We start from the raw sequence: 26,110 nt of genomic DNA on the forward strand, positions 1-26,110 counted from the left end.
GTCCGCGCGGCGGCCCAGCCGCGACGGGTCAACGGTAGACGAGGGGTGGCAGGGAGGGAGCGCCGGCAGTACCGCGCCGGGCAGCGCCCCGATATGTTCAACGTGGAGAGCCTGGAGCGGGCCGAGCTGGGCGAGAGTCTCCTCACTTGGGTGAGTGCCCGACGCGCCCGAGCCACGGGCCGCGGCTCCGGCCCCGGCCTCCGCTTTCCTCTGCCGGCCGCGCCCCGGCCCGAGCGCTGTGGCCCTGCCTTCATGCTCTGTATCCGCACCGCGGTAACAAAGGAGCCGGCGCCCCGTGGCGCCGCCACCGGCACGGCGGAGGGAGCGGGGCCTGCGGCGGGCAGGTGCCCGGCTCCGTGCGGAGGAACTCGGTGCAGAGCCCGGCCCGCCTGGCCGGCCTACGGCTTTCTGTCCGTCTGCGTTTCTTCCCGTATTCCTAAGCGATGCTTTAGCCCCAGTCGCAGGGATTCGGGAGGTCAGAGATATAATGGACTCATCCTAAGGATTGCCTTTTTCTGTTGATTGTAGGGGATGTTGGCCTTGGGTCTGCAGCTGCATGGAGTGTGGTTGTAGCACACCTACGATGCTGTATTTCTGCGGTTGGGAAGCATTGGGGTCAGCGGGTTTCCTCCCTGCGCTGCCATGGGAATAACCTCTGTTAGAGGCGATGGCTGAAATCTGCCTTCAGTTTAGATTGTGTAAAGTCAGAGCTGAATGTGGCTATGATGGTGACAGGTTACTTGGGAAACAATAGGATATGTGTCTCTGAAATTAAAGGAGGAGAGCAATGGAAGTACGGCTGTTAGAAGTGAGCAGGCGGCCTGGAAAGGGCAGGAGGCTGAGAATTTGGGGAAGGATCTATGTGCAATACCTGGCTGCACCAATCGCCGCTGTATGCGGTCGGAGGTATCTGTTTTGGTTTCCTTCCTTTGCATCCTTGCCAGTCTTTGTATTTTTGCAGTGGTTGGTCACATGTCCTGCTTTTGGCTCCCCTTGCTCTTTCTCAGATGCTGGATGTGGAAGTCCTCTTGCTGGTAGTATTTAAGGAAGTAGACGTGTGTGAGTCCTAGCAGAGAAGGATTCAGCACCAGAAGGATGAGGAAGGCCCTTTGGGGTCATGGGAGAAGACCTGTTCACATGCGTTGCCAGCATCTGTTTTCACCTATCGGATACGTGCTTCTGGTTCTCTGTGGCGAAAGAGCAGCTGTGCCTCTGAGAAAAACATAAGCTTAGAAGCACGCCTAGCAGGTGCCCACATTCCCAATGCCTCTGTAACTCCCCAGATTTCCAGGTAACCAGTAGATGAGATCTTTACTTCTAAGCATGAGGTTGCTGTACCTAAACATGTGAGCTGCTGCAGGATTTTCTGTCAAAGAGATTGAATTTTCTCTTGTTGGTCCAGTAGGAGTAATGTGGAGTGTTGATCTTTCCCGTTACCCAGTCATAGTCTGGCAAAATAGACTTGAGAAAATGCCAGTAAGGGGGAAGGCAGAACATAGAGAAGTAAGGCATTGGCTGCTTTCCTCCTCCCTGCAATAATTCTTTCTACAACCAAACGTGATCTAAACACATATATGTTTTCTGAAGGCCTGTCTTGTCAACACTTCCATGTGTTCAGATCCAATGGAGGCTGGGTTACTCTTGATATAAATCAGAGTTAGCAGTTCTTGTCTGCAAAGAGCAGGACAGCTTTGGGGGTTTAACCCATCAGGTATTCACTCCCTGCCGATGCTATGGGAAAGACAATCAGAAAAAAAAAAAAAAAAACTCGTGGATTGATGTAAAGACAGTTAAATGGGACAGAAAAGGGAGTACAAATAACTTAGCTGTGATAGAAGAATATTCAGAAGAATGATGCACAATGCAGTTGCTCATCACTTGCCAACCAGGGCCCACTCAGTCCCTGAGCAGTGGCTGCCCGTCAGCCAACTCCCCTTGGTTTTGTTGTTCGGCACGATACCGTGTGTTACGGGACATCTCTTTGGCTAGGGTGAGGCAGCTGTTCTGGTGGTGTTCCCTCCCAGCTCCTTGTGCCCCCCTCCCAACCTCCTCGGTGGAGAGGAGCTGAAGTGTCCTTGACTTAGTGTAAGCCCTGCTGTGCAGCAGCTCGAGTGTTGGTGTGCTATCGACACTATTCTCATCTTTAAATCCGAAGTACACTGTATCCCAGACAAAGCTGGGACAGAAGTCTGCTGCACATCAGTAAAGCTAATGTTGATTTGTCTTGGATTATTCTAAAAACCAGTGGAACCAGCTGGTAATTTTTTCTTTGCTGTGTTTAAGGTTGCCAGTTAGCAATTCAGTTGTGTCAATCACCAAACTTCATTGTTAACATTGAAAATTTTCAGTTTCTTTGAAATGTTAAGCCATTCGTGGGGGTTAGTAACTGTATAGGAGTTACCACTCAGTCATGTGGTCATGACAGATTTGAGCAGTAGTTTGCTCTTATGATATTTGGTCCTTAAACTGTGTGCTTGTCTAGTGGAGTCTGTAGTAATGGTTTGTGCAGGTCCCTTTATGTTTCCAACCGTTCCCATTGAGCTAAGCAAGAAGTCAGCTCCTTATTTTTCGGTGAGCGAAATATTAGTAAATCCTTATCTAAAAGCATTAAAATTAGTGCATTTTCTGACTGAATAAATGCATGGCATTAGGTGTTACTTTTACTACTTCAGTATTTCTGTGTAACTGTAGATTTGAAGCTGTCTCAGTTAAAAAAAACAAACAAACAAAAAAAAACACAAACAAAACAAACAAAAAAAAAGTGAAGAAGAAAGGTGGCCTTTGTTTCTTCCAAAACACGGAACTTGCAAAAAAAAAAAAAAAAAAAAAAACAAGGGCAAAATTTTTTTTTTCCCCATTAAAATTTTTTTTTTAAAAAGTTTGGTTTTTTTTTTTTTTTTTTTTTTTTTTTTGCTTGTTTGTTTTTTTTGCCTGGCTTTTCTCCCAAGTCCTGTGATGATTCTCAGGAAACCACTCATTTAGAAGGGAAAACAGAGTTGTCTTAATTACAGTTTATGCCTCAGGTGGCCACTCTCCTCCATTGTGCTAGAGAAGGTGGCTGTAGTTAAGAACTGGTTTAACCTCCCCGATTAAGCATTCATGCAGAGGTACTTGAACAGGTTTGTCTGTTTTAAGTAGAGCAGATAAGGCTTTCCACAGGTCTGAGAACTTGTTCAGCCAACACTACTGTTTGGTGGCTCAGGCACAGGTGAGCTGAAACTGCTCCTCCCTCTGCCAACTCATGATTTTAATAACTGAGAGTGTTCCTCAAATCTTACCCCATGTGTGGCTGAGGTTCCTTTTCTGGTATCTTTAAGCTATAGCAAACTGCTTACTTGTGAATGTGTTTTGTTCTTTACTATTTCACCCCACCTCCTTTTACCTCTCCAAGAGCTTTGTGGTGTGGGTTCCTGAATAATTTTTGTGTGGGATGTTAAGCTGAGCGAGCTTTTGCTTCCTTCCATTTCAGCAGGTGATCATGATGATCTTCTGAGGCAGCCAGTGTAGTAGTACCTAGAGTGATCAGTGAAGGACTGGAGCTCTACTACTGACATCTCAAAGCTGTTATTTATACTTGAGTGGTGTTTGCAGGCTGGTGTAATTGCAGAACTGTTACCCTACCAAAAATCTCCCAGGAGCCTCTCCTGAGACTATTCTAGGCACTGTAGTATAGTTATCCATGCAGTACTACAGCCAACGCTGTTTAGAAAAACATGGCAGTGTGATAAGCCTGCAATGAGTTTAAGATCATTTCAGCGTATCTAACACAGATTCACAACGTTTTTTTTCTCTTTAAAACTTGTGACTAGTTCACAGATGACTATCTGGATTGTTTTGCTTTGTGTTCAGTGCTAGGAATGCTTTTCACTCAGATGCATCACTGAGTCATATCATAAAACATGGAGAGCTGTCAAATGTGTATGTGGCAGTTGCACTGTAATGTGCCAATATCTGAAATCATTGTGGTGTCTATGGGCTTTCTGGCACATAATTTGATAAATTTTCTTTTTTAACATAGAAATAATAGCTTTGGTGTAAAAACAGCACAGTTCCTCAAAGAGGTCATTGCTATGAACTTTTTTTCCTTCATGTTGGTAGGTAACTTGTTTTGCCATATGCTGCCTTCACCAAGTTGTCTGCTTGCTGTCTTGCCTGCTTCTGCTTTCTCTTCCAACCCTCAAGGCCAGATATAGTTTTCCTGGTAAACATGTTAAAGCCTTATGATAACTGAATTTTTTAAATGCTGTACAAGACCACTGTTCTGGCTTTCTTCAGTTGAAAAACACATCTAGCCATTTATGTGGTGACAGTTCTTCGATCTTTCTCCGTTTTGGCTGGACAGTCTCAGTATAGTGTATCTGTCTTCTGTGTGGTGCCTTATCTCCAGCTGGAAGCGTTTGCTTGTGCTAGTCTGAAAATTAGAGACTGCGTGAGCAAGTGCTGAAATAGAGATTTTTTTACTCTTCAAGAAGTCTGCTTGTAAACATTGTTTGGGCTCCTTTTACAGAGAGGACCAGTGCTACCAGAATTTGCTAGTGAAAATGTGTTTTCCATTGCTGTCCAATTATGTCTCCTTTTTGAACTACGCTATTCTTGATCCTTGTTCATTTGCGCTTTTAAGAACTCATCTGATTTCTGCAAATGGATGCAAAGATTGAAACTAGTTAAGCCTGTTTGTGCTCTTTCAATCCTTAATCGCTGACCACAAAGTTGTAGGTTTTCATTTCCTTCTGTTGATACTGTTGCATCAGCAATTCTTACCTGTTGAAGAGAAGTCATCAAATTTCAGTAGTGGCTGCTTGTGCTGGTGATGAGGGCAGACGAAGAAAGTCCTTTGGATATGTTACATATGTTACTGTTTGGAGAGAAGAAAACACAGAGCTTGCCAGCTTTTGTGGAGCATAGGTGGGGGTATCTGGCCCAGCTGCATCTGCTGCAACAGACCTGTAGAGTAAGCCTTTATCATTATTAGTGGCCTCTAAGTAGGAGGATGGCAAAGTTTACTGTTCCACTCTTTTGAGTGGAAACTCAAATCCTCTGAAACAGAGGATTTGTTAGTTTTGGACAATACTCTTCATGTTTACTTTTTTAGTCTTTGTTAGTTTTTAGTATGTCATGGCCTTGTCCCAAATTTTGCTTTTTTTTTTTTTTTTTTTTTTTTTTTCCCAATTTGCTTCTTTCTGAAGAACTGCTGAGTAAGTCTCTGAAGAATCTGAAGATTCTCTGAATAATCTCTGAAGAAAAAAAGGCATTGCAATTTGATTCAGTACGTGCTCTGTCTCAGTTCTGCCCATTCATTTTTCCCTGTGGATTATGAGATGCTGCCAGGAGAAGAAGCGGGTTTGTCTGCTGAGAACCATGAACTTTAAGCAGTACAAAGGAAATGAGGAAACAACTGTTAATTTACTCATCTTAAGATGGGAGGTGAGGGGACAATCTTGTTCCCATCTGTTTGAGATAGTTAAATAGTTAATTGAAAAATATCTGAATTGTGTGTTTGGCTCATTTGTCATTATTGTGGGATTTTTTTGAGGCTCTTGAACTGGAAGATGAATATTCTGATGCTCTGTTCTTCCTGGACCATCGAAATTCTTTGTTACAGTGCATTTGACATCAGCAGAGCAATTGCATGCACTTCTAATTGTGCAGTAGGGGAGGGAGAACAAAAAGGACATGAGACACTGTTTTGCTGCTGCCTACTCTTTTAGGTGATCTAAGGACTCAGTGCTATGACAGTTCAGAAAGACTTTTCTAAGTGAAGTTCTTCTCCTGCTTCAGAGACTTAACTAACTTAGGTTTTCTCTAGCTTTAAAGGTCAGTGTTGCTTAATCAGTTCAAATTGCAAGACTGAGTCTTTAATTGCAAATGAAATTTAAAAAAAGTTTGTTGACCAATAATGCTAGCATAAGGCTGAGGGAGGATCGTGTTGCTGGAAGTGTGGAGAAGTGTCCTTTTGGTAGCCTGTGTTGCCCAGAGCCTGGCATGTCCTGCCACCCAGGGAAGGGGAATAGGCGATCCAGCCTACTGACAATGGCTTCCTGCCTCAGAGTGCGTGCATGCGGTTCTCCCAGCTTACTGCTTTTGCCTGGTGTGATTTAATCATTCCTGTGACGTCTCCAGTGCTTCTCATTCAGGCTAATGAGCAGGAGACAACGTGGAAAGGAAGAGAAAGCTTTGGTGGAAGGAAAGGCTCTCTGATGTCAGAGTGGGTGCTCTAGCCCCCAACACACTTGCACTGGCAGACGAAAGACGAAAGCAGTGAATGCAGGCCTGGAGCTGTTTGAATGAAGTACCTTGAGACATAAAGGGTTGTGGCTTTTCCACAGGGTTGTGCAGGAAATGGTTTTGAAGTGCTGTGTGTAGTGGAGCAAGTACTGCACGAATAAGTGCATTATAAATGGGATTATAAAGCCCTGGAAATGGTATGGCTCTTTCATACCTTTAGCTGCAAGCTTCTGTGCACTGCTTTCTTTTGTCTGTGGAAGTCTTGTTGTCTGTTTTGAGCTACATCTCTCAGGATAGCTAAGTTAGGTACCTAAACTAGAGGCCAAGCACACATCTGTACCATTCATGATGGGCACTAGAAGATCTGGGAAATGAGGGCATTTTATTGATTCCAGAGCTGCAAAATGTTAAATGGGCCTTCCTTCTATTCTGGAGTTGGATGAAACAATCCTTTGCATGACCTTGGTTGCCATGGCAGCAAGGTGTCCATAGTTTAATCCCTATGTGGAATAAATAGAGGTATGTGTTTAACTGCAGCAGAGATTATGGATATTTTGTCAATTCTAGTGCCACTACAGTGACTGGGAGGAAAACAAAAACAAACAGGATTTATACAGTCTACTGTGGTTTAGCTGATCTCATCATATGGACAATACTAAAAGATGGCAGCCTGTTTCATCGTGTCTCTTGCCTTTCTTAAGGAATCATGAGACTTGGTCATCCTCTGACAAGATATGTTCTGCATAGGTAAAGCCCAGAGAAATGTTTACTGAAATAAAGTTCCTAGAAGTGGAGGAGGCTTGGACTGCACGATATGCTAAATTTAGCGGTGTGCTACATCTATGTTACCCATTGTAGAATCTGTTAAGGCTGAAATTTCAGATTGATGAAGACTTACTGCCATCTCCTTCTGAATCCCGTTTTTCAGGTGATAAGTCTGTTGTATTCTTGTGATCTTGTGAAGACAGTTTCTACACTGATCAGATTTGTGAAGCTTGGTGTTGTTGGCTTCATCTTCTGCGCCTTTGGAGGAGAATTATTTATTCCACCTATCAAGAGCCAGCACTTTTCATCTAAATTATAGTTGCAAGAGGGTGGAGCTGTACATTTTAAGTATTCTTTTTTTCCTGTATTTTGCGAAGCAACAAGGCTGTCGTCTGTGTTCATCAATTTTTTTTTTTTTAAATTAATGGTAGAATTACATTTCTACTTGGACTAGTAGAATGCTAGGCTTTTTCTAACTGCTATCCAAGAAGTTAACAGACTTTGCTTTGCCTTACTTTATCATAACAGGGATCAATTTGGGCGTGTTTGCCTGGTGCTGTTCTGGTCTCTAGTTGTCTAGCAATCTTCATTTAAGGAGCTTATCTCTTTTGTTCACTGAGCCCTATTTGGCTTCTTATAATTGACGTCTGCTTTCAGAGAACAGTTATATTTTCCTTCTCTGGCAAAAATGCACCCCTGTCATATGGTTCATACTGCCATATTGGCTTCCGTAAGTTAAGAGTACTGAAACTAATAAACTTCCTGTGTTTGGTTGGTAATGTTCCGCTGCTGAAATCACATGAGTTGACCAACTCAGTATACTGTGTAAGTTTTTACACTCTGCTCAGCAGAGGAAATTGTTTGTTCACCTGTAGGCTGTGCCATTTGTATCTTCTTCCATGAAAAGCTGTTTTTAGTCTTAGGAGGTGTTTGGTGCTTAGTGGACCGCACGTGCCCTACAAATTAGAATGTGCTAGAGTCTTACTCTCGCAGTTTTGCACTGACTAATAGCTTGTATTTTGAGAAAAATAATATGAAGTATCAGTGGTAAGCATTACTTTTAAATAAAAAACAATTAAGTAAGTGAAAACTCAAAAAACTGTTGGTTTAGGCTTAACTGTGTTAGGCCTTCATTTTATGTGTTGAATGTTAGGTTTATCACAAATGCTCCCTAGTGCTGTTTTTTCATCAGCAGGCCTATCTGTTCACTGTCTTAATCAGATGTCCATGGGGAGTGACCTGTGGTGGGGTGGGAGGGCCAGGGGAGCCACTGCTGCACAAGGGGTGGAGGTGCCCATGGCAGGGAGCCGTGTCGGAGCGTGGGGAGGCTGAGCAGGAGTGATGCAGGTGGAGTGCTATGGGCTGAGCACAGTGCCCATTGCATGTTCCCGTGTGCTGCCTGGGGGAGGATGCAGAAGGGAATGGTTGGGGGGAGGATGCTTTTAATTTGTTTTTAGTTCCCACAGCTCTGTTCTGTTATTAATTGACAATAAATTATATCAACCTCCCTAAACTGAGTGTATGGCCTGTGATGGTAAATGCGCGTATCCCCGTCTTTATTTCAATCTGTTTGCCTGTTCTTCATTGTATTATTTCCCCTGGCTCTTTTGAGAAGTGAGAGAGCAGTGTGGTGGAGCTGAGCTTGCAGTCTGTATGAAGCACCACAGCCAGTAACGTAGAAGCCTTGTCATTTCCTTATTCAGCTATTGGAGTGCCTAACGAAGGTGCAGAGTAACTCTTGAGATTTTAGTGAGGAGAGTCTAGTGACAAATAAAAATATTCCCAAATCTAAATCACTGAATAAAACTCCTGGTTGCCTGAGAGTCTGAATCCTGTTTGTTTGCTGTATGTAGTCTGCTGCTGTCTTGGAAAGCATGTAAAATAACTTGTGGTATGGTTATCCAAGGAGAAGATAGCAGTGCTGCCAGCCAGGTGGAGAAAAATGAGTGAAGGAAGTGACAAAACCTTATTAAAGGTTCTGCTCTTTCAAGTATTCTTGCAAACAGCCTGTTGCAATTTGCATGCATGCCACTGAGACTGGTTCCTTCCTTCCTTTTGTTTTTGCTGCTTTTCTCATCTCAGCTGTGTGCTTTGTTCCATTTGTGGTGATTTTACTGATGTTGGCCCTACAAAGCAGAGAGTTGTCATCTTGCATAGCCAATTTGAAAAGTATAGTTAATGGACAAATAATTCTGAAGCATCATGAAGTGTTGGGGGGTACTCTACCCTCCACAATAACTGTCTGGAGACTGTTACCTGTCACACAGTAAAAATGCTGCTTTTGTTGCCTTTATGCATAAGTTAGCCCAGTCACACAGTATTTTATTACCTAAGATTCTCTAAACAGGTTTTAGATATTATGAAAAGACAGTAAATATTTATGCAGTTGTGCCACAAGTAAAAAAACAAGCTGTGGATATAATCACTGCACAAAGAACAGAGCTTTCGTACTTAGTGTTGAGAAGGGAGATTTTTTTTGCTGGAGATCTTTTTTTTTTTATTTTTTTTTTGTCCTTTATTTTTTGTGCCCGTCTTCCTCCAGCTTCATGGAATGCTAGACCACAACCACATCCTAAACTTCAGCTAGTGTATTTTGAGTACTGAGTCTGTCCAGTCCTCACCTTCGTATTATAATTTTTCATGAAATGCATTTTTTCTTCTTCCTTTCCCTAGTATCTGACAAATCTTCATTAGTCATATAATGTAATTTAGAACTGTAATTCTGATTTGCTGAGGTCCTGAGTCCTTGCAGCAGTCCAGTTCCAATAATAGAGCCCTTTCCATTGAAACAATCACCTGCAATCTATTTTTTTCTTAAGTTTTGTATAAAAATTGACTGTGTATGTTTATGGCCTCGTATGTTGGTGCTCTGAGTTAAAAGTTGGACAGACAAATTAACATAAACTTTTTCTGTGTCTTACGTGGAAACTGATGGAAAACAGGAAGGCTTAGTGGGGCAGTGGTTGATCTTTTGTTTTTCCCTGTTTCCTCAGACTGCCCTGTCAGTTAGTGCGTCCAGTTTGTCGTCAAGGTTTCATATAGTGGTTCAAGAAGCAGAAAAAAGGATCATAACAGAGCATGAATTTAAACTGTTGGGGAACTGTAGTACTGCAGACTCTCAAGAAGCAGGAACAGTTCCAGTGGGATGAGGGAGAAGTCCTCCAGGCAGAAGGAGATCGTAATGTACAGGAAGGGCAGTGTATGAGGGCAGGCCTTGCCGAAAAGCATTTCAGAGGCATGCAGAAAAAAAACAAAAAATAAAAAAACAAAAAAAAAAAAAACCAAAAAAAGCCGGCTGTCTCTGCAGTCGGACTGTGCTTCAATATTTCCACATTCTTACCATTCCTTTCCTTTCTGGAAAATGAATTCTGCTTTTTCATACTGGCTTTTTGTGGTCTGACCTGAGAGTGGACTCGCAGTTTAACACTGACATAATTTTTTAAAATGTTATATATTTGGGGTGGGAAGAAAAGAAATATGTTGTTTTCATGTGCCTGAAGGATATGAAAAAGATAACTTTTTTTTTTTTTTTGGAGGAGCTGAATAAAAGCTATTAAACATCTCAGTTGAAATGTATTTGTCTGCAAAGGAAAGGAATACAACATGTAGTATTTCTTACAAAGTTATGTGTGCAAAAGGAACAAGCTGTATAACTACTGGGAATTTTTCTCTGATCTGTCTCATCTAATATAAAGCAGGGTTGTCGTCAGTGGTGGCCTTGCATGCGTGAGTGTGGAATAAGTAGTTCACATGGGTAATCTGACCTGTTCTGGCCCTTACTGGCAGTTCTGATCTTTTCTTGTTTATAAAGTATGAATGATGATGAAATTAATTAGACTGTACCTTGTTTTTTTTGTCACTTGAAAATAGGATAAGCAAACTCCCTTCCTGCCTCGATATAGTAGTATCTGTTACTTACACTTTTATTTAGGCAAGGAGGTGTTTCATGTATCAATATGCAAAATGAATTTAAAGACATTGGATTCCTTTGCAGTCTGAGTAAAGAAATTAATTGTCAGTATTGTTTATTTGGAAATATCATTTTGCTTTGACTGTACTTGAAAAAAGCAGAGTACAGCTTTTAGGTGATTTGTTTGTTTGGCTGTTGTGCAGCAGACAGCAATTAAAGCTTTGATAATTTAAAGGGATAATATGCAAAACTTGGAAGTTTTCATGTTTGTGCTTGAAAATTTTAATGTTGTTACGTCTTGAATTTCAAGCATAAGCATCATTGATGCCACTGCAAACTTTCTCATGAGAAAGAAATCATTTCCTGTCTGAAGCGCTTCTGAATTGTCACAGTATTCCTTGATATTCTTTTGATAGTATTACTGTAATTCAGAGATTCTAGGTAACTAGAAGTTTCTGGCAAAATAGCAATTTATTTTATATCCTGTTATGTGGCTTTTCGTATTCTTTTTTTTTTTTTTTTTTTTTTTTTAAGTGTGTAGTTCTTCTATTATGGTACTCAGGTTCTATGGTAAGGTGCTTATTTGATATTACCACGTAACTGAGAAATCTGGACATTGATATTTGAGAGTCTTTTCCACCAAAAAAAGAACCGATATGATTTTTTGTTATGCGAATTCTAAGATACATACCTAGAGGATGTTTACTAGGAAATGGCTTACACTAGCATTAGTATTTTGTATTCTAGTAAAGCAGGAAAATTGCACATAATGTACAGAAAAAAACCTGTTGATTTTATCTGAAATTTATGTAGCCTGCAGTTGCAAGCTGTCTTGCAAGCTTTCTTATCTCTAGTGCATACAGATAATGATTCCTACTAAGAAGACTAGTCTTCTCTGGAAGGAGAATAACAGCAGAGAGAAGTAGGCAAATTTTCTCTAAATGTCATGTAGTCATATTTTAGGAAAACTCATCCATATCCCTTAAAACCAATGTTCATTATATTGTAAATGATTGGATACCTTAGACCAGTTGAAAAGACTTTGCTGAAGCAGAAGGCTCTTTGCCACATCAAAAGAGAAATGAAAAAAAGAGCTCTCCCTTGTGTTTTTGTGCTTTGCTGTTGTGGTGGTGGGGGGAGGGTTGCAGATAGCCTGAAGGCTGTAAGCATGAAAAAGGAGTAGAACAATAGAAGCCATACAAAAATTCTATGTATTGACGTGTTTTTTTTTGTTGTTGGGTTTTTTTTATTAATATTTATAAAAGAGATTATTCTTACTCCTTCGTAATTCTTTTCTTCGAAGATGTTACCTGGCCTCCTCAGAAAATTAGGTTTTGTCAGTGTTTTCAGAGCACAGTCTAGAGAGGGAAGATTGTGACCTAGCTCATTTCTTAGGTGTAGTAGTTCTGTCATCAAACTGCTCTGTCACGTAGACCTTGCTATTCCTCTTCTGCAGTTCTGAGTAACAACACTTACGTATGTTAGTTTCATCTGAGGACCAGAGTCTTGTCACGGTATGGACTTGTAATTAATGTCTGTCACTTTGTTAACTAAGCACACCAAAATAACTAGAGCACTGGTACTATATGGATCTGCTAGGGTTTAGCAGCATTATGCTTTGCTCCTATGTCCAGTGTTAGGGTACAATTAAGTCTTAGGATTGTGGGAAACTTGTGAAAGTTTTGTGTAATTAGTGTTAACTTCTAATACCAGAATTTCATATGTTCACTGGGAAGGGTGTACCTAAGCATGCTTGAAGATGTGCTCCAGAAATACTGAAGAGAGAGAAAATCCAAGTAATATGCTGTGGAAAAAAATTTTTTTTGCAAATGTGCTTTCATCGTTTGTGGTTAAACTTACAGTGTTTGTACTTCCAAAAACAAAGATGCTAAGCTATGACAGTGGTTAATATCTTATTTTGCTATTAAATTTAAGCTTATTTCTTCTTAGCTCCTGCAAGAAATGTGTTGGTTTTACTCTGTTCCATTTGCTAGTAGCTGGCTTGTTTTATGTGTAAAAATTGATTGACATTGAAATGAAAACATGTAACCTTTTTCATTCTCTCCCAGATCCAGACATTTAATGTTGAGGCACCATGCCAGACTGTGGAAGATTTAACGAGTGGGGTTGTGATGGCTCAGGTTCTTCAAAAAATGTAAGAAATTATTTAATTATTTACATGCATGCAGATTTATTATTTATGAACATGTCTGATGTAAATGTATTTTGATTCAGATTTGACTGGTATTCTGTAAAGGCATGACTAATCCTTCGTTTAGACATTACTTTAACCTGGAACATGACAAATATAGTTATCCATAGCTTTCAAATAACTATCTTAAAGGCTGAAAAAAGAGAAGTTTTGTTTTTAGGAAGCTGTGAAGGCCTTTATTCAAGTGTAATCTTACTGAAAAGTGAATTAGGTTATAACTGAGGTCCCAAGTTACTGGTAATGGTGGAGTTAGTTTCACATGATAAAATTCAGTGAAGTAAGCTGTTGGCTTGATTGTATCCAGAGGTAATAACATTCTTGAGAGTAAATGGGGGAATAGTAGATGTTGCACTAGGTAATGGTTTTGTTTCCTTGAACTCTAAGGTCAAATAGGTTTGAAATGCATTAATTCAAAGCCTCAGTCTAATCGAGAATGGCGACTGTGAGTAATCATCTGAAGTGTAGCTGGGTGTGTAGTGGTAATCCAGTATTACCTATTTTCACAGAAACACAACTTTTTCAAACTTGACACTAGCAGCGAAATCTTGCTAATCTTAATGAAATTGTAATCAAACAGATTTAAGAGGAAAAATACTTATTTTAGAATCCGGGAATGTTTAAACATATGAAGCAAGTGTAGAACAGGCTTTTCCAGCTTACCTTTCTCTCTGTGTTACCAGTACTGCTTCCCTCTCTGTCACAAGAAAAATTACTACATGGAAGAAAAGTTTTTCAGGTGTAGAAATAAGAGCAAGACAGCCGGTTCACAGAGCTCATTTGGAGAAATCTTGCACTGAAGTTGAATAGGAGCAAACTGGGCTACGTCATTGGAAACAGATGTCATTTTCAGTGAACACTTGAAAACTTAACCTTCAATATGAAAATCCCCCATCAAGATAATTGTGAAAAGACAAATTTATTGTCTAGATAATGAGACACAAACCCTCCTAAACTCTGTCATTCTTACTCCATTGAGAATTGTAGACTACTATTCTTAAAAAGTGCATTCCTTGAAATTTGGTTATCCTTCAGCATGGCTGCCCCTTATTTTGGATTCTCCATAATGCATAAAAATAAAGGGAAATAGGGAGAATTGTAACAATTTTAATTGCATCTATAAAAATTAATTAATCTTTAAAAAATAGTTCTTCCTCAGAGTTATCTGTGAGTGAATCAGAGAATCATAGGATCACCAAGGTTGGAAAAGAGCTCTAGCCCAACTGTCCATCTATTACTAATATTTCCTACTAAGCCATGTCCCTCAGTGCAAAATCTAAATGTTTTTTGAACATTTCCAGGCCCGACCACTCTTTCTGATAAGTTTTCCTTAGCATCCATCCTGAATCTCCCCTGGCACAACTTTAGGCCATTCCCTCTTGTCCTATTGCAAGATACATGGAAGAAGAGGCTGATTCCTACCTCGCCACAGCCTCCCTTCAGGCAGTTGTAGAAAGCAGTAACGTCTCCCCAGCCTCCTCCAAACTGAACAATGCCAGCTCCCTCAGCTTCTTCTCGTAAGGCTTGTGCTCCAGACCTCTCACAGCTTCACTGCCCTTCTCTGAACACATTCCAGCACCTCAATGTCTTTCTTGTAGTGAGGGGCCCAAAATTAAACACAGTATTCAAAGCATGCCCTCACCAGGGGCCGATCACTTCCATTCTCCTGCTGGCAACACTATTTCTGGTACAAACCAGGATGCTGTCAGCATTCTTGACCACCCAAGCACACTGCTGGAGCACTCATGTTCAGCCAAGCATTGACTAATACTGCCAGGTCTGTTTGCTCTACACAGTCTTCCAGCCATCTGCCACAAGCTCATAGCATTGTCTGGGGTTATTGCCAAAGTGCAGGACCCAGCACTTAGTAAGCAAATGCAGTCATTGAAGAACTCAAATTGAATGAGGCAGAGTTCTAATGAAAACTAAAAGATGTTGGCCTTATCTGGTTGTCTGGTATACTTCCATAGGAGAGTAAGGATAGCTTTGTTCTTGAAATTTTTAAGATTAACTTGAAAACTTCAGGATTTGAGTGTCTAAACTTTCTGTTGTTGTTGTTGTTGTTGTTGTTTTTAACCTGCGCTTTCATGGAAAGAGTGTCCATTGATACTTATGAGGACAGGCAATAGTTGAAACAAGTTGAAGTTGACACTACTTTATGCTGAGGATGTTTCGGAGAATAAAAAAAATAACAAACCATGCCTTGTATCAGCAGTTGATAAGGGGGCTTGATGTATGTTTTTCCTCAGTACTTTTACTGAGGTAGTAGCTTGTGTTTGTAAGTAGAGACCATTCTGCAGAAACGTCAGTTCCTATAGCAGGATTTTCTGCAGGAAATTTCTCTAAGAGGCTGCATGAAGAAGAGGGAAATACACCTTCAGAAGCTATTCAAAAGCATACTATGTAAGTTCATATGGCAGAACTGTGATTTATGTAAGCAAGCATGAGTGTTTTACTTACAGATTCTGACGTTAATAAACAGGTCCTGGTGAAAACAGTGAAAGACAACTTCTCTGTTTTTATCATAAAACCTTTATGTTTGAATTTCATGTTAGAGTGTGAATGAAAGTAATTCTCCAGTGCTAATGGAGAAGAATTTATCTGTTTCCTATTGTCTGCTGATATCCCCAGAATAGCAAAATTTTCCTTTTATCCCATTCTGGAAACTGTTTAGTGTTCCTCTTCTTTTAGTATTTTGATTGTAGCCTGTGTGTTGTGCCCCTCTTACTGAAATATTCATTTGTGATATTACACATTGCAGCATACTGTGTATGTTCTGACACATGTGAAATACAAAAGCCATGCTTTTAAGTGTTCTTTCTAGAGGGATCTTTGTAATAAACAGATATTTCTTAAAGCAGCTTGCTGCTCCACTGTTAAAGTGAGTAATAATCAGGTGTTATGCTCAGTGGGCTGGTTTTCTTTTCTTTCAAAGAATTCTGTCTCTTGGCATCTATGATTTGGAGAGATGGTTGCTTAAATAAAGGAAAATTTGCATACAAAATAAGTTGGATGTGGTAGAGCACTGCTACAAGTGGTATCACATGAACAGCGTAAGTATCTTCTGCTATAAAGGAAAGTCCCAATTACCTGCAGTGCTACTGAGAGGCTATGCAGCAATCAATTGATATACAAATGTTTTTATGAATTTGGTAAGTGATCTAGTGCAGTAGATTCCCCAGCTTTGGGTATAGGTTCAAGAACCTTCTCTGTTCAAAGTGCTGAGTACAAGCACATAATCTCAAAGTAACAGTGGTGCTCCAGTGTCTGCTTCCTTGTTTAGTGCATATATCTTCGCACAGAACTGGTGGACTTTCTTATCTTGGCTGCTCAGTTCTCTGCTATAAATTTCTGTATTTGCTTGGGTGATGTTTTTCAAACACTGCTGTAAGAAATAACAGCATCTTTCCTTATGATGTGACAAAGGGAGACCAAGAGCTCTCAGTATGGTTGACTCATGATTACTGAGGTTTCAGCAGAGGGAGACTTCTTTGCAACATAAGTGGTGAATGAGCTAGCAAAGCTTTGGGAAGAGTGTCTGGAAACCCTTTTATAAAAAATTATTTCTAGAAATTTTAATGGAAAACTTTTGGTTACAGATAGTTAATTTTATTGGTTCAATATGGAGAAAAGTGCTGTTGTTAATGTTGATTCTGAATCTTAACAGGAATTCTGAGGGCAGAACTAAAATTATAAAAACACGTGGAATAATTCTGAGGTGATGCATACATGAGGAAAGGGGTGATCATTCTAAATTTGCTTGATTGTTGATGCCAGCCTGGCAAAATGTTTTTGTAGTATGCATCTGAATATTGTGTAACACGGATTAAAATGCTCTTAAAGGGAACTGGTGACACTGTTTTTACTGCTGTTGTGATTTAAAGTGGTTTGCTTACCAGGTTCTGGACTTTGGGTTCTCCATGAGATTTGTATACATTAAAATTAAAAACCGAAGACATCTGTGGAAAACGGCTACCACACCTACTTTAGATGTAATTGCCAGGCATCTTCTTCAAGTTTGCCTTATGCTATAAGAGTGTAGGCAGCAAAAAGCTTCATTAAGAAAGTAAGCACATTTGCATGTGTTACTTTAATTGCAGTAGTAACTGACAACATTTTTTCATTTGCTATTGATGTGCAGACATCCAGAGCTGGAGGTGATCATGAAATACTGTCATTCTTCCTCTGTTATGTCTTTATTATTGAAGATGGGGTATGTAACATTACCCTAGTCACTCAGTAGGATTCTGCTTGCAGACAATTCTTTATGCTTATAGGAGTAATTATTTACAGTTAAAATGGTAAATCAAGAATTTGCTGTATTAATGGCACTGTGATGTTGAAGCAGCTGAAATTTGTTACCAACTATAATTAATAAAATAATAAGATATAGTCCTTAAGAAGGACCCAGTGGTCTCTTTTTTTTTTTTTTTTTTGCTGGTGAGGCACAGGCACCTGCTTTCTTAGTGAGCTGGGCAAACATTTGTTAGTTGTGGATCTCTGAGCACAGCCTGCTTGTGAATGGCAGAGTACTAATCCAAAATACAATAGAGTCCTTTTTGAACACCAGAGTTCCAGTCGAAGCAGTTCAGATAGGTCTGTGTGTTTTCAGCTCACAGGCTTTTTTCCAAATGATCTTTTTGTAATTAGAAAGTTAAGGAAATAAAGACCTTTTGCAAAGTGATATGTTTATTTAATGTAAAACATGAGCAGGAACTTTTCTCATCTCTGGTTGATCCAGTATGTCTTAAATTAATTTTATGCTTAGACTTACTGGTCTTTGAGGGCACAGAGGCCATTCAAAAGCTATTTGGAAAATGTCTACTTCAAAACAGATGAAACTCTGGCTAAGACATTGTTTTTTCTGTTTCGTACTTTTAGGTTTTGTTGTCTGTGCTGAACTATACTGTTTTTGAATAGGAGCAATTTGGAGTCATTTATTTAACTAGTAATTCCTTTCTTCCAGCTATATATTTGCACATATAAAAGACAGATGGCATGATCTTCACCAGAGTCTGTAAAAGAATGTAAAAATAGTAGTTGAAATGTGTCAGTAGAGAAATGTTGCTGTTTATGATTTCTCTCCACTGGAGTATGTTGATGGAATACTTAAAGACCTTGGTACATTGCAAAGAAGACATTGTGCAGAAAATGGAATACAGAAGAGGGGATGAATCAGGAGCAAGATTCTTCTTCAAAGACTGGGCCCTAATATAATCACTGAGATAGTTGCTGATCTGCTGCATATATGATTGCAGAGATGTTGCTTTGAATCTCCTTGCTGGGTTTTTTTGAGCTTTTGTCTCATGCCATCTTGCCCCTAGAAAGAAAAAATAAAAAAGGAAGGATTCAATGTAGAACCTTTTTATCTTCGGAGGATACAGCTGTAAATCTAATAGTACTTTGCAGCAAATGCAGCACTGTAATTCCAGAAATCAGAATACTTGCTGTGAGACTCTAACCCTGCTTACCATGCTGACTCTTAGACGCCTTAAAAAAAAAAAAAAGAAAAAAAAAAAGTTTTCTTCCCTGACTGCTTCATTTTTTTGTCTGAAATATGGGTCTTTCCTTACTAGGGGCAGGAGACTCCTATGAATTGCCTTGACCAAACAGCTAAGCGGAAGTGCCTGTAGGGAAGGAAGGAAATTTATGGAAATAAAAATATACATTACGAGCAGTGGCATTCTTCTTGTCTCTGTCTGTATCTTGATTGCATTGTTAAGAGAGCAGACAGTAGAAAAACTGATTTTTTTTTTTTTTTAAAAAGGCATTCACAAAACTATTAGCCAAGGTTTACTGTGGAAAGAGATTTGCAAAAACTGATAGTATTAAACTGATAATGTTAAATAATAGAGAAGTGTGTTCTTGATAGAAAAGACTTAACTCTAGAGGTACTTTTAAATTGTTCAGTGTATGCATAGAGCATACATTGTTCATTCTCAGGCTTTCCATTTACAAGAAGAGTATTTACAATCAGAATACAGCTGTAGGAATCTGTAATATATGAGACACTAAGTATTTTTGTATGCTTCGAAGCAGTGCAAACAAGCAGTACTCCAGTGCTGCTGAGAAATAAGAGGAAGAACTTACAGTCAGGGAGAACTGACGAAATACACTTGAAGTCCAGCAGCTTCTTCCAAAGCATGACCTACTCATGGCACGCAGATGGAGCTGTGCTGCAGAGCAGTAGGGGTGGTCTCTGTATAGGCCATATATAGAATGCAGAGTAGGCAGGCATTTAAGTAACCTCAGTGTGAGATAGGAGCTTAATTGCTAAGGTATCTTCCTAGTTTCTGGAACCTGTTTTTAACAAATACTCTACTTTTTGTATTTCAGAGATCCAGTGTACTTCGATGAAAACTGGTTAAATAGGATCAAAACAGAAGTAGGAGATAATTGGAGGTTAAAGGTATTTTACCTACTTTGCTTCTCATATCTGTATTTTAGTTCATAATATAATATTGTGTTTTAATAAAAGCATTTGTTTTTATCTGTTGCTTCATCGTTTGTTGAATTTAGGATGTATTTTGTTGTACTTATTTTTTACACTGATGAAGCTTTGCACAGTTGAGTGAAGAAAACATTTTGTAAGTTTGTTTCAGTAATGTAAAAAAAAATATTAAAATAAACTTCATGCTTAAATTAACATTTGAAAAACACAGAAATATGAAAGTTTTTACTATTACATGTGAAAGTAACTTTTCTTTAAATAAAAAAAAAGCTCTGAGAAACGACTGCAGAAAATAGCAGACCAGTAACCAATTGATTTTAATAAAAATGGGAAAATGTTATTTCATTTTACTTTGCCGGCTTTGCGCAGCAACTGAGTTTTAGGAGAGGAGCTGATACTTGTGTGTGTGTTTGTAGTCAGTGTGCTTTCTAACAACAGCCTATTTGCTAGATCATTTGCGTTACTTGGTATTGGAGTACTTTCTGTTACAGTCAACAGAATTTACATGGTGAAGCTTTGGAGTGTTTGGTATAAAACCTGATAAACAAAGCTTTATGTATGGCTAGATTTGTCCATGGGATAATACATGTACCTTTCTCAGTCGCCATTTCTAGCCTGATTTATTTCTGATTTTTTTTTTTCCTGTTAGATGGAGTTTGCCATAAGCACTTTTTTTTTTTTTTTTTTTCCCCTGGCCTCTCAAGAGGAAAGGGCTGCACCTATGAAATGCTGTACTTCTTACAGGCTTATCAACACTTGGGCTGAGCAGAGGGGAGAGGCACAGGCAAGATCTGCCTGAGGAAGGGATGAAGAGTATTGCTGCATGTGTGTTATCAGTAAACTTGTCAGTGCAGATCCTTCTGCCTGGCCAGTAATTTGCATGTCTAGGCTCTTGAGTGATTTGTCTAACAGGGTTGCCAGCAAAGATATGGAACATTGATAGGGATACAGTGGTAGTAGACTGATAGAATAAAATACATGGTTCCTTAAAAATAAAAAAAAAAAAAAAAGGGGGGCAAGAAAAGCAGCTGTATTTATTCTGTGCTTATTACAACAATTAATTTAAGTTAGCTTTTCAACGAAGTGTGTGGAACTGCAAGTAAACATCTGATAACAAGGTTTAACTTTTCCCTAACATCATTTTGTGGCTTTTTTCTAAGGAATATTAAAATTTTGGCTGTGAAGTTTGGAGAAAAACAACATTTCAGTTGATTCAGATTTAAATAGTGCAGTTTTTGTAACTCTTTGAGGGAACTTGAGGAAGGTTTTTTTCTTAATCATCTACTAATGTAGCAGGTTCTAAATCTTAGCAGGTGTGAATATAACAGAAAGACCAGGCAATCATTCAATCCGACTTCATTGTGTGACTGAAATCTGTGTGAACATATCTCAAATTTCAGTTCATTGCTGATATCATTCCTTCTTGTCATTCATATTTCCATGTAAATAAGAACCTAAGACTGATTATGCTTCTTGATTCAAATAAGAGTATACTACAGCTTTTTGCACGTTTTTTTCATATTCCATTTCCCCAGTCATGTATAATATTAAATGTTATGAGTACTGTTTTAACTCCCAGTTTTTGACTGTAAAAGTAATGCCATACTTTGTCATCTGTTCCTCTCTATATGTATGTAAACAGTAGTTGAGTTCTTCAATTGTCCGTGTGTCAGTGACTCGTAGCCTTGCTCGCAGGAGCTTTTTTAATCTGTAAACTTTGTTGGTTTGTCACTAGTTTTTAAATGTAGGCATCGTGTTTTTGTGTGCCTCCTTAATGTAACTTTTCTTAATATTTTAAGAAGCACATGAAAAATGTTTATTGGGTTAACTCGGTACCTCACAAGAGGGGATAATGAGACAAGGTATATTCTTACTACTAAGCATGGTTGTTCCAAAGCTGCATGGTATAATAGTCAATAGTATTATGTTCTCAGTATTATGAAGCTTATAAAGGAGCCAGTCTAGTAGAGGAAATAGGCGTAAAACAAAATGTGTGTGTAATTCTACATCATAGAACAGTGATAAGGTGGGCTGTATCATCCTGCATAAGGCCCTCCTATCCACTTGAATAGAGGCATTAAGGAAATTATGTAGTGTCTAACTCTCAGATGGATGTCCGTCTGTGCAAAATGTTAGAACTCTGGGGGCTTGCAGAGTAGGAAGCAGTCAGCTAGCATTCTGTATGTTATAGCTGACTGGATCTCTCTATCTAGTGTGTTCATACAGAAGCACCTTGTCCAGTATTTGGGGTTAAAATTTCTGGGGCACAGCATGCATCAGTTTAGTTCTGCAGTTTGTTGTTTCTTTTGTGTAACAAAAACCCCTCCTGGTCTAACTGCAGTTTTATGTATTGGTTAAGAAAACAAAAAAGTATAATATATATATAAAATATATATCTCTTTCCTGATATGTATCAGGAAAAGCTGAACGCTTTAGTATGCCTGGAGTTGAAACTGTGTACAGATTAGTATTTTATACTGAAGAGGATAATATTTTGAAGACAAAGCAGTGTTCACTGAAATTACAAAATGGTGTAGAAAATAAATCTGTTGCAAAAAAAATTTTGCAGGAATGAAGAACCAAGAATAGTTCTGTGTCAAATAGTACAGAAATATCAGTAACAGAGCAGAAATTTTAACCAGTAACTGTTCATACACGTGTCAGTTACTGATTTTTTTATTTTTTCTTCTTTTTTGGTAATTACTGAATATATTATTTGACTGAATTGTAGGAAAACCACCCCCTTTCCATTCCCTGCGGGCTGTGCCTGCCTTAGAGTAAGCAGGAAATACTTTGTTGTGCATGGTCTCTGACTTTGTCTTCCAGACTTTTGCTTTAAGCATTCAGACTGCAGCATCAGTTTAAAATACAATTTTATCCATATTTCCAGAAGTAAGCTGAATTTGTTTGACTTCTGAATAGCATGTTCAAATGATTTGCTAGGTTTTCTGCAGTGAGTGCAGTTTGAATGCCTTGTATTCAATAGAACATTGCAAAATAGAATCTTAAGTGAAATTTGAGTGCTGAGTATTTAGTGCTGTGATCCAACTAACCTGATCTACAAGGTGTATCTTTGACTCCCTGCAGTAGTAGAATTATGGTTGTATTGAATTATTCCATAATACAAGCTAGGACAACTGGTATAGTTGTGGAAGCTAGTTTTCTGTGTACAATTGTCCTGATACTTTCATGTTCTCTGTAAGAAACAGAATACTTCTTCATGAGCAGCCTTTTGAGTTTTTTGTTGTTTCTATTTTTTTTTTCTGATAAAGATAGAATGTGCTGTCATGTCTGTCATACAGATGTCCTTCTGCATGAAAAGAGTGGGGATTATAGACATACTTACAAAAGACAGCTTTTATTTCTGTGAAAAAGATAATAAGCAACAGATACGTTTTTCTCTGTTCTTTTTGTTGTTTTTTTTTTTTTCCCCTCCCTCCCTTAACTCAAGGATGTTCTTGTATCTGTTCTCATGATTTCTTTTCTCACAAAACAGGCAGGAGGAGGATAACCCACAAAGCTAATTGCACAGTCTCTCTCTGGGCCCCACTTATAACAGAGAAGAGACAGAATGCGGTTTAAGGCAAAAACTTAATGTGGTGGAATCTATGCATACGCTTTTTTTTTATATGCAGCCAGGGAGTTTAATCACATTTCTGTAGCTGAGTGATTAAGAATTCTCTTGTCACTGTAAGTCTGCCCTAGTAACACTTCCAGAGGTTATAAGGTTGTTGATTATAAGCTATGTGAGGGGAAATACCTCTGTGCATAATTATCCAGGAGAGATACTGTAGAACAGCATCTCAGAACACTGGGGTTCCCATTTAGACACTTTGAACAGAAATGTACAAGGATAAATTAATTTACATGGAGTCTTCACTACAAACAGAATTTCAGACATATGTATGAAAGAAGGATAAATACAAGCTGTCAAAATACTAGAGAGTAAACGGGAGGTTAAATAACCCCTGACTACTTTCTGTCAGTAATCGCAAGCTGAACAGCATTTCCACTGTCCGTTACATTAGGCTTTTCTTGTGTTGGTCAGCTATATTCCTAAGGAGAGAAATCTAGGCATATTATCCTTACAGACCTTCAATTTGGAAGTTGGAGATCAGTAAAAATAATAATTTCATGTGACAGGTGAGAAGAAAACCATTTCCACCTTTACCCACCTCACAACCTTATGCCTTGCAGTGTCAGATTTTGTGTTTTCTCTAGTAACCTTGAGGGAAATCATATCTGCTTTCATTCTAATCAGTTTATCAGGTTAATACTGCAGAGTTAGGGTAGGTCTCTATAGCGTGTAATAGCTATGTAATGCTATACAACAGCCAGCATGGCTGTAACTGACTGGTCAGTGATCATTTAACATAAGGAATGTCAACACAAATCTGCAGTGGATATTAGTGAAATTGGTTAGGTTGCTGATGAAACCAAATAGGGATCCCACGTGCTTGTGAGCTGATCTCCAAGGGATTGGAAGATGCTTTATAGTGACGATCTGTATTGGAAATAGTATCTGTTGTGTTCTGCTACTGTATGATTTAATAGTCTTTGTTAACGAGTTGTAGTTATTCTTCTTTGTCCTTAAGAAAAAAAGAGGAAAGAAGAAAAACTTAAAAACCATCACTTGCTAGAATTCTAGAATTAATAATCTCTAATGCTTTCCTTTGCTTTTCTCTATTACTCTGTTGCTCATTTTCACTCATCTCTGTTTGAAATCTTTCTTAGAGGTTATGCTATGGTCTGGCAAGTGTTAAAAGATTGTCGGAGTTGAATCTCAAAACAGAAGGCGTTTGTGGTGGTTTGCTGTTGATTCTCTGCCTCTGGCAGTAGGACCATCTAAGCGTATTCACTGCAGACAAGTAAAATGAAATCAAAAGAGAGAATTCCCCTAGCAGTACTGAAGATTATTGTTAAGTTCAAGCCAGTCTATAAAGAAGCTCCTTTAGCTTTATAATTGTCTGATTGTCTGCCTGGTACAAAGATGATGTAGTTAACTCCTGAAAGCAAATTATCTTGATACTCTTAATTGACAGTGGAATAAAGTGGGACCTCAAATACAACATTTTTTTCATTTTGTTTTCTTTTTCTGAAGATGCTGTCATATACAGTAGTATTCATGACAGATTTTGATGAATACTGATTTTGTTACATCATCACAGAATTAAACTCTATGAAAGTAATATGGAGGAAGATAAAATGTCTTAAAGGTATTAATTCAAACAAAGCTCACTGGAAAAGGGGAAAGCAAGTATTTTCTAGGGTAGGGCATTCCATTTTGTTTCTCATTTCTGGGATTATGTTCAAGTTCAAGGTTCCTCACAGTGTTCTCTTCGGTAAACTGGACTTAAATTCTGCAACATGGCCCTTGGGTTTCTCTGGCACTTTCTGCAGCAGACTCAGGTAAACTACAAACTGGAAGATATTAATGAATCAAGTTTGAAAATTATTATTCCAATCGGTGCCGTATTCAATGTGGTGATTTGACATAAAAATTAAATAATTTGTATTTCTTTAAAATCTTAAATCTCTTGTAGTCTTTAGCTATAATTGTTCATAGCTCTGGAGATATGACGATGATTTCTTTGGTGCTAATAGATGTTTTGTGTTATCATGTGTAGCCTATTTCATTCTCAAGTTTTCCATAGAAAATATATTCCCTGGATTTCAGTATCGTGTCTCCAAACTGTGTTCCATAGTGTTTTCTCAGATCTTTTGGAAGATAGATTCAATCCACTGACAAAAGTTCTTTATTGGATATTTCAGAATATATTCAAGAATATAAAAGTAATTGCAGTTGAGGTTTGATATGTTTTCATTTTTCTTCCTCCGTTACAGTCTCACAGTTCGGCACTGTGGGTACTGTTGTCAGCAAGAGGAGTTTGTGAATCCTGATTCTTATGCTACTCATGTCTAAGATAAGATGAATAGAATTGGGATGTGATTATTCAGTTCTCTAGCCACCCTCTCATTTCCGCTCAGTCTTTACAGAACCTGTTTGTAGACTTCCTATCACAGGAAATAATGCACTGCTTCTGTTATCTAAGTTTATATAGTTGGACATTCTTGGAATCTATACAAATTACTTCAAAAATATATATATTTTTTAAACGTCACCTATGAGATCAATTGTCAATTTTTATGGCTTTCTTCACAATCTACAGTACTTGATCTAAGTGAGTTTTTGCCAAAAAGAGGGCTGAAAGACTTCAATAATGAAGAATTGTAGCGTAGATTCTGTACAACAAGAGATATGTAACTGATGCCTTTGGTTTTGCAGATGGAACAGAAGCTATCTTTGTGTGACACTGGAGGCATAGCTGAGAAGTGTAAATTTTGCCTTTGTAGTGTAAAGCAGACATTTGATTGTTAGGAACTGCATTAAAAGGAGAAACAAATACAAATTAAAGAACTGGGAGGAATAATTAATGAGAACACTAATAAATTAGGCTTACGTATGTTTTAAACAAAGGATGGTATTGAGCAGTAACTGATACTGGTTTGGAAGGAGAGGTTTACCTCTACAGAAATTAGACCATGAAGT

General features: G+C 38.7%; 1 protein-coding gene across 3 annotated transcripts in view; it reads left to right on the forward strand.

Moving 5' to 3' along the window:
- Positions 1-23: 23 nt before the first annotated feature.
- HOOK3 (hook microtubule tethering protein 3) overlaps positions 24-26,110 on the forward strand; it is an 82,336-nt gene continuing 56,249 nt past the window's right edge. For all 3 annotated transcript variants that reach the window (XM_042866193.1, XM_042866192.1, XM_042866194.1), the window contains exons 1-3: positions 24-150; positions 12,970-13,055; positions 19,446-19,518. In XM_042866193.1, the coding sequence (XP_042722127.1) occupies positions 94-150; positions 12,970-13,055; positions 19,446-19,518 (216 nt within the window). In that variant the 5' untranslated portion in view covers positions 24-93. The remainder of the gene's footprint in view (positions 151-12,969; positions 13,056-19,445; positions 19,519-26,110) is intronic.

The sequence above is a fragment of the Lagopus leucura genome, unplaced genomic scaffold (genome assembly GCF_019238085.1).
Source record: "Lagopus leucura isolate 7727_CA_CO unplaced genomic scaffold, USGS_WTPT01 Super-Scaffold_810, whole genome shotgun sequence".
Taxonomy (NCBI): Eukaryota; Metazoa; Chordata; class Aves; order Galliformes; family Phasianidae; genus Lagopus; species Lagopus leucura.